Source organism: Nestor notabilis, unplaced genomic scaffold (genome assembly GCF_000696875.1).
Source record: "Nestor notabilis isolate BGI_N333 unplaced genomic scaffold, ASM69687v1 scaffold33846, whole genome shotgun sequence".
Taxonomy (NCBI): Eukaryota; Metazoa; Chordata; class Aves; order Psittaciformes; family Psittacidae; genus Nestor; species Nestor notabilis.
The window spans coordinates 1,887-15,474 of record NW_009933924.1 but is presented as its reverse complement, the minus strand read 5'-3'; the positions used below and the strand labels follow the sequence as shown (position 1 = coordinate 15,474).

The following is a 13,588-nucleotide window of genomic DNA, read 5'->3' as shown; positions in this document are numbered from 1 at the left end:
CCCCTGCCATGGGCAGGCGTGCTTGTCCCTGGCACCCTGGGGTGGGCACCCATCCCTGCCCAGCTACTTGCAGACACTGACCCACTCGGTGATGCGACACTCCTCACAGGCCACAAAGCAGCACCAGTGGAACTTGCAGTTGCAGCGCTCACTGCGCGTCTGCCGCAGGATGTTGTGTCCACGGCCACAGCACAGGCTCTCACAGTTGTCCATGCCTGGGCTGGTCTTGTTGCAGAGGCGCCCTTGGGTGCCCAAGGAGTCCAGGGCTGGTTCCCGCTCGCAGAAGTCTGGTGACTTCTCAAAGTAAACCAACTCGCTGATGCCAGCCCGGCGGCGATGTCGAGCATGGCCTGGCTCCAGCTGCCCGGCATTGCGGTTGTGGGGCCGGATAAGGGTGGCCCCATAGAAGCGGTCCTTGAGCAGAGACCCCACCAAGCGAAACTCAGGTGTCACCTGCCAGCACGTCTTCAGCTGGCAGCTCCCCGAGGTGCCGTGGCATTTGCACTTCCTCCTCATGTTGTCCATCACCACCTGCATGGGGAAAGGACAGAGAGGACATGGAGAAGGTTGTTTTTCAGGACCAGAGAAGCCATCATGGAGCTCCCTGTGGGCTGGCGCTATGGGAACACCAAGGGTTAGCATAAGCAGCCATCAGAGCCCTGGAGCTGCAAAGCTGGAACAGCTCTACCCTTGTTGCTGTGCCCAGTGTCACCCATATCGCACACCCTGCCCCTTCCCATCCTGACAGTACCAACTGGCTTTTATGCTCTAGCAAGGGATCAGCACCTAAAGGACAGACTGAGCTACCTGGCCAAAGGGAGAGGGAACCTGAATCTCACCTTCCTCTGCTGCCTGGCTCCAGCAGCATCAACCTGACCATGGACCCCAGTTAAAAGCTGGCGTTGCTGCATGTCTGCAGCGCTACCATCACCCAAATTTCAAGCAGGGATCAGAGATGCTCACAGCCCTGACTTGTGGTCTAGGGAGGCCGCAGTGAGGCTGGTGCCACACATCCACCCACCATGAGGGCCAGGGTGCATGGGGCTGGGCTGCGGCTGTGGTTTGGGCTGGGGCCAGAGGCCAGCATGGGGGCAAGGAGGAGCTTGGGGTCCCTATGCAGTGCTGCTGAGCCCCCACACTGTGTGCTGAGGTCTCCCTAGGTCCCCTATCCCTGCAAGGGACACTGCTGTGGCCATGCCAAGGGAAACTTCTCATGCCCAGCAGTCTCCAGGGACATGGGGTGGATGCACATCCCCGCGTGGCCTGGAAAAATGCAGTTTATACCTTCTGTTCCACCCCAAGAGGGATTCCCTGCTGGGTACTGTGCCTCCATACCCACGTGGTCACACAGGCTCCAGAAGTTCCCTTCTGATGAGGACATGCTCCAGGTTCTGGGGGAAGCCCAGGGGACACGTGGCCTTGAGCAGGGTCCTGTCCTACAATGCCAGCCCTGCCTGGCTGCCCAGCTTCACACCTGACCCATGCTGCCTTCTCCTGCCCCCTCCCTGGGGACACACATGTGCAAGGAGTGCCTTGTTTTGGTAGGGGTAGGTAGTTTTTACTCCTTGTTTTCTTGTTGTTGAGTAAATCTCCCCGTTGCTAAGCAGTTATGGTAATGAGGGTAGGCCAGGGAAACATGCCTGGAGCTGAGGGCACACGGTGGAGAGGTCTGGGCTGGGCTGGAGTTTGGCTTTCATCCTGCTGAGAGCCCTGTCTCCTGCCGGGAACTGCCTCCACCTCACAGGTAATGAGCTGCCTGGCCTCTCCGCTGTGCCCAGGGTGTGCCAGCCAGGAACACCAGCTGCTCATCACCCTCCTTGCCACCATCCATGGGAACACGTTGGCACTGGGACCCATCCTTTCCCACACCACCTCCCTGCTCCCTTGGCTGGGCTAGGGAAAATCTGCATATAGGGCTGTGGTTGGGATGGTCACCACTGGAATGGAGAGGACAACAGCAAGACAGCCGGACAGGGGCTCATCTGGGGCTACGGCTGGTCACAACAGGGGCTGGACAAGTAGCATGTGTGTGTTACCTCTCTGTCACCCAAGCCATCATTGCTGAGCATCCTGAGCCCCAGCACCACAGCACCTATCCATCCCTGCCCAGGGATGGCTTTTTCTCATGGGCAGCACAGGGGACACAGGACCCTGCCAGTGCCAGAAGACCCAAGAAGGACCCATCTGCACCTCAGCCCCATGCTTTTACCATCTGATCTCCTCCACACACCCCTACCCATCCAGGTCCTTCCCCTGTCTCACAGGCACCCAGGTTCAGCACATGCCCGGACTCGCTGGTGCTTTCTTTCGCACATTCCCAGCTCCTCCCAGACACGCTCATAAGAGCTTTATCATAGGTCTTTGTTGTGAGGGTAATGGATAGTTCCTTTCTGCCTTTCATCCTCTCTCATTCTCTGATCTGCTGCATTAGGAAGACCTGCAAAGCTTCTTGCATGCTCCTGCTGTTCCTCTCTTGAGAACTTGCTCCCTCCCATGGATGCAGGAAACCCAAGCAACTGTCGGTTGCCCAGAGCTTCCTATGCCAACAGTGGACCAAGGTGACCACTGCCACCATCAGAGGATGCTGCGCATCCCCAGCAGCTGCAATCCCCTCCCTAGCTTTGTAGCTGGATGCAAAGAGGAAAAATAACCAGTGTGTTTCTGCCTGGTTTCGAACCAGGGACCTTCCGCGTGTCAGGCGAACGTGATAACCACTACACTACAGAAACCCACATCCCATTGTTTCTGGACGTTGTCACTGGTGGGATTGTCATCTCCCCCTGGCAAGGAACGGTCTGAGCTGGGTGACAGGCTTACCTGAGTGCAGAACACCCTTGGGACACACAGGAACCATGGACACGATGCTCAGAATCAGCAAGATGCTGTAGAGCCCTGTGTACTGCACCTGACTGGTGCATGGAGAGGGATGGTGCATGGCAGGGCACAGCACATGGTGTGCATGTCCACATCACTGCTCTGCTCAAGGGGTACAACCCTCAGGACATGGAGGGGAGGACCACAGAGCTGCTGCATGCAGCACAGCCACTCCTTTCCTAGGAAATCCCAGCAGATTGCTCCTTACTACAGCAGAAAGCTGGCCTTAGGAGTGAGGAGGGCTTGGGTGGGTGTGGGACCCATGGCATTCCTAATAGAGCAGGTGGGGAACTGAAGAACCTGGCAATGTGGATGGCCAGCTCCAGCCCTGGCAATTAGCATGGCACCAACAGGCACAGACCAGGCACAGCATCATCTCCTTGCTCCAATGCAAATTCAGAAACGGACATGCATATGGGCTCACATCCTCATCTGAATAGAGTCCCTGAGCTGGGCAGCCTGTTCCAGCCATTGCTTCCCCCCTGCACTGGTACCATCCCCTTCTTTATCCCTTTGGTTCTTCTCTGCCTTTGCTTCCAGTTCCCAGGCTTCTCCCATCAGCCCAGCTCTTGTCTCTCAAGCCACCAAGAGCTGACATTGCCAGTCTTGTGCCTGCCTGCCCTTGGGGACAAGTAGACCCAAGGTATTTTTGCTGTTGCTGGATCCCACAGGGACTGCATGGTGACACCCCCCCTGTGCAAATATTCCTCTCTCACCATCCCCTCCTTCTGCAGGGGGCTGTGGGGCTTCCTTCAAGAAACAGGCAATACAGACCCCAAATTTCTGAGCACTGTCAGGACTCCCAGTGTTTTGGGGTACACAGAGCTGGAGAGGAGCCAGAATGGGCCCTGCAGCCAGAACTGGGATGGGGGCGGGGGGGTCTTGCCTGGCCTGGAGCAGAGCAGCCTGTGGAAAATTTAGCTGCCTAATGCTGAGTGAGCCTTCACCATGCACAAGCAAACAAAGCCAAACAAGCAAAAAGCTATGGCTTTCCCCAGGCATTTACAGCTTGGCCAAACTGGGACGGCTTCTTTGGGGTGGTAATGCTCAGCTCCAGCAGCAGGGAAGAGCGCACGCCACGGTCTGGCTCTGCAGCGTCCCCATCTCACAGCTGGCTTTAAACATGCTCAAAGCAGGAGGCACATCCAAATGTCTGAGCCATCCCATCCTGGGCAAACACTCCCTGTGGAATTCTGATCTCTAATTACTTATTCCTGCAGCCACTAGACACACTCCTGTGCTGTCCTGGCATCATGTCCCTGGGATCTTGGGGACACATGTCCCACTGGATTCAGGGGATGGGGTCCCCCTGGCACTTGCTGGGAGCAAAGGCAGGCAGGGCAATGCAGCCACTCTCCCAGCCCCTCCTACCTGCATGCTCCTTGTCTCCAATGTCAGGCTGCTTTTAAACATAAGTTTCCAGAGCGAGCAAGCTACTAATTAGCACCTTTAACAAGACCTGACATCATGAGAATGGAGGGGAGGCTGCCCTGCTCACCTGGACAGACTCCAGCACCCCTCAGTGCCAGGGGATGAGGCTGTGGGCTGTCACCTCCACTCCCCAGGGGATGCTGCACTTCCCAGATGGTACAGGTGCCCACTGCCTGGCCCAGTTCCACTCACATCTGCTTCCTCCAGGCACTGGCTCCCTCTCCAGAGGCAGAGCTCTGCTGGGTGCTGGAGCCTGTGCTGTGTCCCCATGATGCCAGTGACTTTTCCCTCCCTGTTCATAGCCCTCCCTTGCTGCAGCTGCCTGACACCAGTTCACCCTGTCCCTGAGAGGCAGGAGCTGGACTCATTGCCATGCCACCCCCATAGCACTTCTGCAGCACAGGCAGGTGACAATGGCCAGGGAAGTGTCCCTTGGCAGGGGGGCAGCAGTGATACTCAGAGGTGCCCTCCCCAGCAGATTTGCTCCATGGCAGGGCTGTATCACTGCCTTTGCTCCACGCAAAACTGGGGAGATGCGGGTGCCTTGGGGGGCAATCCCAGCCTTGCACGTGTCCCACCACAGCCCTCCTGCACGTGTCCTGGAGAACCCAGCACCCCACAACCCTGCCTAGCACCCCACTCACCTGCCGGCCCACACGGTTGTTGTGCAGCCTCATGCGGGAGTGGATGTCCCTGTAGGTTTCCCGGGAATCGAGGAAATCCTTGGAAAACTTCTCCCCATAGTCCACGTCGGGGCTGCACCCTCCCCATTCCCAGGAGTCCTGGAGGCCAGGGGTCTCAGCTGGCATGTGCTCCATGTGTACCCCATGCACCATGCCCTTGCCACGGTTCATGGCCTCCAGCTGGAGACGATGCAGCTTGCGGCGGATCCTCATCACCTCGGCGCTTCTGGTCACAGCCACAGGCCTGCAGCTTGCCCAGGGCACAAGCGTTGGACACAGCGTGCACCACTCCGGCGGCCGCGATGGCGTATGCAAAGGCACTCTCCCGAAAGCCTGCGAGGAAGGAGAAAGTAGGGCTCAGGCAGGGCATTGTGGATGAGCCAGCAGCATGCTGGAGTATAAAGAGCCGGCGTTCAGCTTGTGCCTTGGCTTGTCCTCATGCACTTGCTCCCACTGGGACCATGGCCAAACCCTTCCTCCAGCCCCATCCCCACCACTGCTGCCCTGAAGCCCAGCCCTGCCATGGCCCAGCTCCCACCATCATCCTGCTCTCCCATTGCCCTGGGAGATGCCACCATGGCATTGCTCAGGCTTCAGCGTTATGGCCCTGATGGGAAAGGCAGTATCTCCTCCCCCCTCCACTCAGAATTTCCCACTGTATTACATATACTGCTGGCTGAGGAATACTTCTGCCGAGGAATGGGCCATTTCTGCTTACACACCGAGTGCATGATCAGGCAGTAACAGGAGCAGACAGCACTGCCTGTCCAGCTCCATCTGTCTGCCCATGTCCCTTCCTTCCCCAAGCCCCGCCAGCTCCCTCAAGAAGCTCTAAATGTGATACCGTGCTGGAAAAATTGAGCATCGCTAGTTAGAGAGAGCATGCTGCGACTGCACCATGCGCTGCCAGGGCTGGCAGCTGGTATTCGTTAAATGCTGGGGAGCGAGCACGTCTGCAAGTGCCATTAGCTGGGGATGGGGTGGATGGGGACAGGGATGGGTCCTGTGGCACGAGCTCTGTGGGGCTGCTTGGCTTTGCTACAGCTAGGTGAAGAGCCTCCCCTACCTGGGAAGTTCTGCTTTACTTTAAATGCAAAGTAGTGGTTTTATTTGTGGTTCTGGGGCCAAGCATGGAGCCCGCAGTGCCCTTTGCTTCAATGCACAGTGACTGGCCCCAGCACGAGGAGGAAGAGGAGGGAGAGCCAGATTTCGTGTTGTGGCTTCATGCGTGAATAAATAAATAGCTGGACCTCACCAGCCTCCCTCCCTCAATTGGACAAGAGCAGATTGATCAGCACTGGCTTTGCTACAGCTGAAAAGAGGAGAGGTTTTGGGACGTTTTCCCCAGCAGATCCATGCCATCACACGGGCAGCTTGGGTGAGCACCCCAAAGCACAGATCCCAGGCAGGGTCTCTGCCAGTTCCCTGCCTGCACCACAGAGTCATGAGAGGTGAGAGTACAACCACTCCCCACAGCCGTCGCCCATCCTTGGCGATGCTTCCCACCACGCATGCCTTCTTGGTGGTTCGCTGCCGCCCGCCAAGCAAACGCTATGATCTTATTACAGGGAAATGAAATGCGGCTCAGAAACCTGCATTTAAAGTCATGCTGCTCTTTTGTGTGTTAATTTGACACTGGTGCATTTAAAAAATTAATGAGGCGCTTGTTTAAAAGCCAGCAGGAGCCTCTCCCAGCTTCCCCTTGGTGTGGGACAAGCTTGCTCTCAGCCTGCCTCTTTCCATGCACAAGTTGAACAACATTTTTCAGCAGGCAGGTAATGGGGCTGCTGGTGCGTATGCTGTGCAGCCTCCCTGGGGAAAGCGCTGGCAGGCAGTGCCTGCAACACACCCACATTGCTGTTAGAGCAGGACAGCCCAAATCAGGGGACCTTTAGCCCCCAGGTGAGCCATGCAGGATGGAGAACCAGCATGGGAAGCTCTCCAGGATCCCCAAATCATCGCCATGTCAGTTTTCCATCCCCCTAGTTTGGGCCAGCTCCAGCCCTTCATGAGCCAGTCCCAGGCACAGCCCAAGAGTAGGGACTTGTCGCTGTCACCCCACTCAACATCTCCAGCTCTTTGCACAGCCATTGCCTGGGGATGGCAGCAGCAAACCCTCCACCCAGCACACCACTCTCCTCTCAGCCCTGCCTTTCCGTTAGCCTCTTTCTCACACACTTCCCTAGCCGGCCGAATAATTTCCCATGTGGCACCTCCCGGGGCCCAGACAGAAGCTCTACCCCACCCAGTCCGTCTAGCAAGCCCGTCTCCTTGCAGGTAAAGAGGCTAGGTTCGTTCGGTGCCCTCCATGGCTGGAAAACCCCTGGGGTCAAGCCCCAGTCCTCTTTCTTCCTCCGCTGCTCTCCAGCCATGCAAGAGCTGATGGATGAGGCACGGGTCCTTGTCCCTGGAGCTGCCATCCCCCAGTCTGCAGGCAGGTGAGAGGCTGGTCCCCAGGACTTAATGTCCCAGCGCTCAGAGAGTCTTGTCCCCTTCTCACCATGGCCATTTCCCTGCTCAGTATCACTGCCTGGCCCCACCACTCCTCCCTGCTTTCTCCGCTCCTTCCCCCACCCTCTTTAATGGGGAGCCATGAGCAATGGAGAGGAGGGGGACAAGGCAGCACCAGGATCACAGCATCCATGCCAGTGCGGTTCTGCTTGGAAGTTCAGTTTACATTCCTCGCTCTACCCCAGCCACGCCAGAGCCCAGAGGATTGCAGCAAAGCAGCAAGCAACGTGGCTGCAGGCAACAACCACCGGCCTCATGGGCTTGGAGAGGGTGGGAGCTTCCAGGAACCGCAGGCGAGCGCAGCATGCTGCATGCAGCCCTGAGCCCTTCAGAGAGAGGCTCTACAGCTACTCCAGCCACCTAAGACCTGAGTGGTGATGTCTGAGTCACTAGATCCCTCCAGAGACCACAGAAGAGGTTGTAGCTGTGGGAGGTATGAGAAGAAGTATTGCATCCTGCAGGGAAGAAGGAATGGAGGACCCCACCCTGACACCACGACCAGCAGCCAGCCTGCCATGTACTTAAAGGACTGTGCTGGGCAAGGAGGGTGGATCTGAAATTTCACCCCCAGGTCAGATCCTCAAGTGGCTTTCTTAAGCAAGGGAAAATTTTCCCTGTCAAGATGCATTTGGGAGATGGGGAAGCATTTAGCAGCACCCCAAGCCCCAGCTGGCAGATGCAGCTGTTTCTCCATCTCTCATGTGGATATGGGATGAAGGCAAAGGGGCCAGCTCATCCATGGCTGTGGGCTCCATGGTCTGGAGACCAGGGAGAACTGGAGTCATGGTCTTCCTCCCACGGATCACTACTGCACCTGAGCAGCAAAGCCCTCCCAGCACCCATCATGCAGCGCCTGGGTGCCATCGAGGAAGCAGCCAGGACAGCCTGTTCTACGAACACCCTGGGGTACCCCAGGGATACTCAGCCACCACTCCATGGGTAGTACCCCCCAGAAGTGGGGGGCAGCTGCCAGGATGCAGGCATATCGCCCCAGCCCTGCTGGTTGTCGAGGCAGAGGAGAGCTTCTCCTGCCACCCCCTGCAAGGCCTGCAGAGACAGCCAGTCCTGACACGCTGCCTCTCCCCCAGCCCTGCTCCCTCCCCTCCCCTCTCCCTAATTAAACTGCAGGTGAACCTGCCAGGGTCTGGCCCAGCACCAGGCGCTAAATGCCTTCCTGCAGATCCCGACTTGCCTCCCTGCACCTCCTTGAGCGTGCCAGGGACAGCCTGCAGCCCTTGCTCCCCGTCTGCTCACAGCACTCCAAGCCGGCAGCCCTCACCACTCTGCAGGGAGCCAGGATCAGCCCCGCACCTCCGGGGATGCTGCCCTGACCCCAAGGTCTCATTGGGGGAAGGTCCAGGGGATGGGGGTACCCACAGGGATGAAGTCAAGCATCCGAAGCACCCACATTGTGCTTCAGGGCCAGGTGGGCAAAGCCCTTCGCTTGCCTGGGGGTACTAAAATCCCTGCCAGCAGCCCAGCTGCAGCTGCGCCAGGCCAGGTGCTGCATTCTGTGGGCACCAAGGTTTGGCTGGGGATCTGCAGAGCCGGGCACCGGGGTCCTGAGCTTGGCATCATCTCCCTGGATAGCCATAAGAGCATCTGCCTCCCTCAGCACACAGCAAAGCCTCCCCATGCTCCAGTTCACAGCTAGCTGGCCCCCAGCACCTGCTGTTTCCACCCTTGCAGGGAGTGCCCCCCTCCTCACTGTAAGAAATCAAGGTTTGGCCATGGACATGCAGGGCTCTTGGCACCAGGAAGCCCTTCACAGAGGGCACTGGGCATGACCCATCCCTCCAAAGGCTGCAGAAAAAAACAGGGAATACTGCATTCCAGAGCCATGTCCCCTCCAGCCATGCATCCTTGGGGGCCTTCAAGGACACCCAGCCCCTCCACGAGGGTCCCAGTTCTTTCAGAGCTCCATATAGATGGTGTTGGGATGAGCAAAGGGGAATGCTTAGGGAAGAGGGATCCCTTAGCACACCTTGGACAGCCCGTGCCTGGCACCCAGACAGCCGGCCCTGCTGGCACATCTGCCGGACAAGGACAAAAGCTCGGTGACCCACAGCCATCCACAGCTTTGTTTTTGGCAGGCACCCAGGCATGGTTCAGCACAGCCACACAGTGCTCAGCTACTCATGGATGCTGTAGGGGGACTCCACACCAGGGGCAACAGGCCATCCTTTCCAGTGAGGTGGACACAATCATGCTGCTCACCCTAGCAGCAGGGGACCTGTCTCCATTGCTGGAGCAGATGCAGCCACCTGCCTCCATCCTCACAGCTCCATCCTCCTATATCTGCCCCAGGGGCCAGAAGAAGATGTCTCTGATGGCTGGGACAGCACATGGAGGGTGAGGGTGGAACAGCAGAGAGGGATGGGACCAGGGATAGGACTGGTGCTGACTGGGGTGACAGGGTCAGGGAATGGGCAGGAAGGTGGCAAGGACATAGGCAGCCAGCTGAGGAGCCAGGGAAGATGACAGGAGGATTTGCAATGGCAATGCTGAGCACATAGAGGGCATGTGGGCCAAGAAGGATGGAAGGCATAGAAGGCACTGGAGGCTTAGCGGGGGGTACAAGGGACACTCCACACCCCAAGGGTGCAGCATCAAAAGACCAAACCTGAAACACCCACAGGCCACTGTTCAAAAATCCAGGGGCTCTGTGAGAGCAGGGACAGTAAATCCCCTCTGCTTGCCCTCTGCTAACCTGTTGTGCCTCACAACCACCATACTCTGTACCCCAGGGATGGATGCATCTCCCTGTCAATTCCAGCAGGTCTGTGCTCTGCCCAGAATGCTGTCGGCATCCTTGTCCCTGGCTATGCTGCCCAGACACCACCCCAAACTCCCAGTCCTGTCCAGTTTTGAAGCCTCCCTGCTCCTTCCTGGCTCCCCAGGGCTTGCACTCAAACTTCTAGTATCAGATCAGCAGGATGGAGAAACAGATACTCATCTGCCACTCTCCCATTCTCTATTCCCAAGGGATGAGCTGCTTGGCTCCACCAAGTACCTGGCTGACTGACAGAGCACGGGACAGGCACTGGTGCTGCACCCTGGACAGCTCACGCCTGTGCTGGGGAAGATGTGAGAGATGCAGGAGGACAGGGTGGAAATGGGGAATGGAGCCAAGTGGGGAAAGCAGGAAGGAGAAGCCAGCTACAAATAATTTAAAGTGAGATTCACGCACGGCTGAACTGATGGCAGAAGAAGTGGGAAAAGGAATGAAAGATTAAAGGGGTCTGTCACTTCAGGTTACAAACAATGATCCTACAAGCACGCTGCACTCCCAGGCATGGCAAGGATGGATGGGGCAGGGCACAGAGCAGAGATCTGGTCCCTGGAGGTCAGACGCATTAATGCCTGCAGCAAGGAGCCTGCACCCCTCTCTTCCAGCCTCTCCTCCAGCATTGGGCTTGGGTGATGCACCCATCTGTAAGGCAAAGCTCAGAGCTCCAGTTCCATTATTGAGGGACACAAGTGGGCTGGAAGCAAGCCAGGGCACCGGTCTCAAGGCTTGCTCCATGCCAGAACAGCTCCGAGCAACCACATGGGATGGCCTGTGTGCTCAGGGCTCATCCTGCACCCTCTGCTGCCAAAACGGGAATTCCATAAGGTGCCTGTCTGCTCTGCTGCTCCAGGCCTACTTCTGTCCTTCCCTAGTGCTGGGTGCTCCATCCCACGGGATGATATCCTACCAGTGCTGGGAGCCTAGAATGAGTCATACTTAAGAGCTCAGGCCTGGAGCAAGAGTCCAGGGGCTGCATAAGTCCCCACACCCATCAGTCACAGCCCTGACAGCGCAAAGAGCTGAGGTGGCTCCTGAGACATAAGTGAGCTGCAAGTGACTGGCCACCACCAGACCTGGTGGGCTGAGGGAGGGTTGCAGAAGCTCAGTGCTCTCTGCTGCTGGAGCTTCTCACCCAGGCTGGTGGGACCCGGAGCAAGGAAGATCACCTGGGTGTGTGAGCAACTTGAGCCAGCAAGTTAGTGTCTCCTACTGCCTGAGGAGACTAAAAGTGAACTGCATTCCTCAGAGGACCTGGAAATACCTCGATGCTTATCAGAGCTGACGGTCCCCACCCTCCCTGCCAGGCCCTAACTTGGGTGCTGCTCATGGAGGGAAGAGATGCTGCCCTCCTCCAAGCACCAACGTGCTGAGAGTGGCCATAGCTGCTCCATGGCTGGACCACAGCCCTGATGTCACACGTGCTCCAAGGTAGCATTCCTTCCCTCGTGTCCAGTCCATCTGCCCTGGACATGAGGGAACTCCCAGCACTTCTGCGCTCCCCAATCCAGCCATCTCCCCACAAGCTAGAGCTGCCTGGGTGACCCTTCCACCACATCCTCCCAAAGGCATCTAAACCTCAACCTGCCATATTCTCTTCTGTGAGACTCTCCTTGCAGTCCCATGGAGAGATGTTGTAGGATATGGAAGGAAGCTTGGGGAAGGGATAAAGGCACCTCTGTGCTGGGCACCAGGCTAGGAGGCTCTCAAAGCAGGTAGATGAGCAGCATCTTTGGTAGTTTTCACCTTCCTCAGGACCTAGAGGAGCAATGTCTTCACTGGGCACTTTCCCTCCCTTCAACACCCACCTGCCTGCCACTGGTACCCTACTGTCCTCTCCTACCCAGTCTGGGGCAATGGGCACTTAGAAATGTGCTGAAGCCCAGGCTTCAAGAAGGGTACTTAGGTGAGAAGATGCATTCAAGTCCTACAGAAGGTCCCATCAGGTCACAACCCTGATCTGCACCATGCAGTGCAGCCCCTCTGCACCCCGAGAGTCCGCTACTGAGGAAAGAGTATCAGCTGGGAGGCTCTAATCCAGGCAGAGCCAGCCATGCCTGCGAGAGAGTCATGGCACCAGGGCTTGACAGACCATGGAGAGCTAGGAGAGCTCTCCCAGCAGCTCAAGTGGGTGCTCCGTCAGCAGACAAGCTCCCAGTACAGCCTGTCTCTTTGCCCCCACCATGCCACTATGCTCTAGGGTCCCACAAAGCAGCTCTCTGCACTGGGGAGCCAACACAAAGGCAGGATGCAAAGGTGATGGGCTCATAGAGCTATGTCCCATTAGCTAGGGGTGTTTCTGCTCACCATGATGCACTGAAACACCATCCCCACAGCAGGAAAGAGCCAAGATGCGCACTGCATCCACCAAACTGAATCCCAGAGCTTCGCATCCACCCTCAGACCCACCAACTGTGCTGCACACCCATGGCACCACTCCAAACACCAGCCTACACCCTATGGGGAGAAGATAACAGAAAGTTGTGGGGCCTGGAAGAAGCCTTTGGAGCAGCTGGGGCTGGGCAGGGAGGAGTAGCTCAGCACGAGGGCCAGTGTAGGTACAAAGGTGTGTGGAGAAGAGCCGAGCTTTGCCACAGTGCAGTGGCAAAATCCTGGGGTTTCTCAGGCTCTGTTTGCCTTCATCCATGGGGATGCTGAAGAGCTGGCCTGGCTCCCTGGGCCAAGGAAGAGCTGTGCAGGGCTCCATGGAGAGCCCATGAGGGCTCCTGAGAGCAGGGGCTGGGCATAGAAAGAGGAAGAAAAGGGAGACCATCCAGCCCTCACCTCTGCTGAAAATGATGCTCTCATAGGGAATCTTGTTCTTGGTCTCAAGGCTGGAGCAGTTCCAGCGTTGGTCCCGGAACTGGTGCTGGCACTCGTGGATGGCAATCTGGATGCCCTGGATGGCCGAGGCGGTGACGTCAGGGTGGCGCACGCACACCTCCAGCTGCCGCCGTGTCAGCCCTGGCAGGGTCAGGCACACAGTGTTGGCATTCAGCACTGGCTCCGACGGCAGCTTCAGGCCCAGGATCTCATTGGAGCAGGAGCTGAGAGGGAAAGGGAAACCCATGAGCTCGGAGCAAGCAATGTAACAACTGCTTGCTTCCCCTTTGGGGAAGAGGAAGAGCTTGGTGGGGGACACACTTGGGTAGGGGAGATGCTCCTCAGCCCACACTGTGCCAGATGCTTACAGAGAAGGCTGGAAAGCCCTGGGCATGCCAGCTCAGCCAGGCAGAGATGCCCCAGCAGCACTGGGGCTGCAATCCTCTCCAGCCATGTCAGCACAGCCTGTACCCAGCAG

At 57.5% G+C, this 13,588-nt stretch overlaps 1 protein-coding gene and 1 non-coding gene across 2 annotated transcripts; both read right to left on the bottom strand.

The window, feature by feature from the left end:
• Positions 1 to 63: 63 nt before the first annotated feature.
• Positions 64 to 13,334, bottom strand: LOC104400330 (protein Wnt-10a-like; the record flags this gene model as incomplete). Its single annotated transcript, XM_010017086.1, is given in 4 exon segments — positions 64 to 531; positions 4,950 to 5,193; positions 5,195 to 5,321; positions 13,072 to 13,334. Coding segments are annotated over 4 exon segments (1,102 nt in total), but the record flags the coding sequence as incomplete, so codon positions are not given.
• TRNAV-GAC lies at positions 2,657 to 2,729 on the bottom strand. The gene has a single exon. It is a non-coding gene; the product is annotated as a tRNA-Val (tRNA).
• Positions 13,335 to 13,588: the final 254 nt, after the last annotated feature.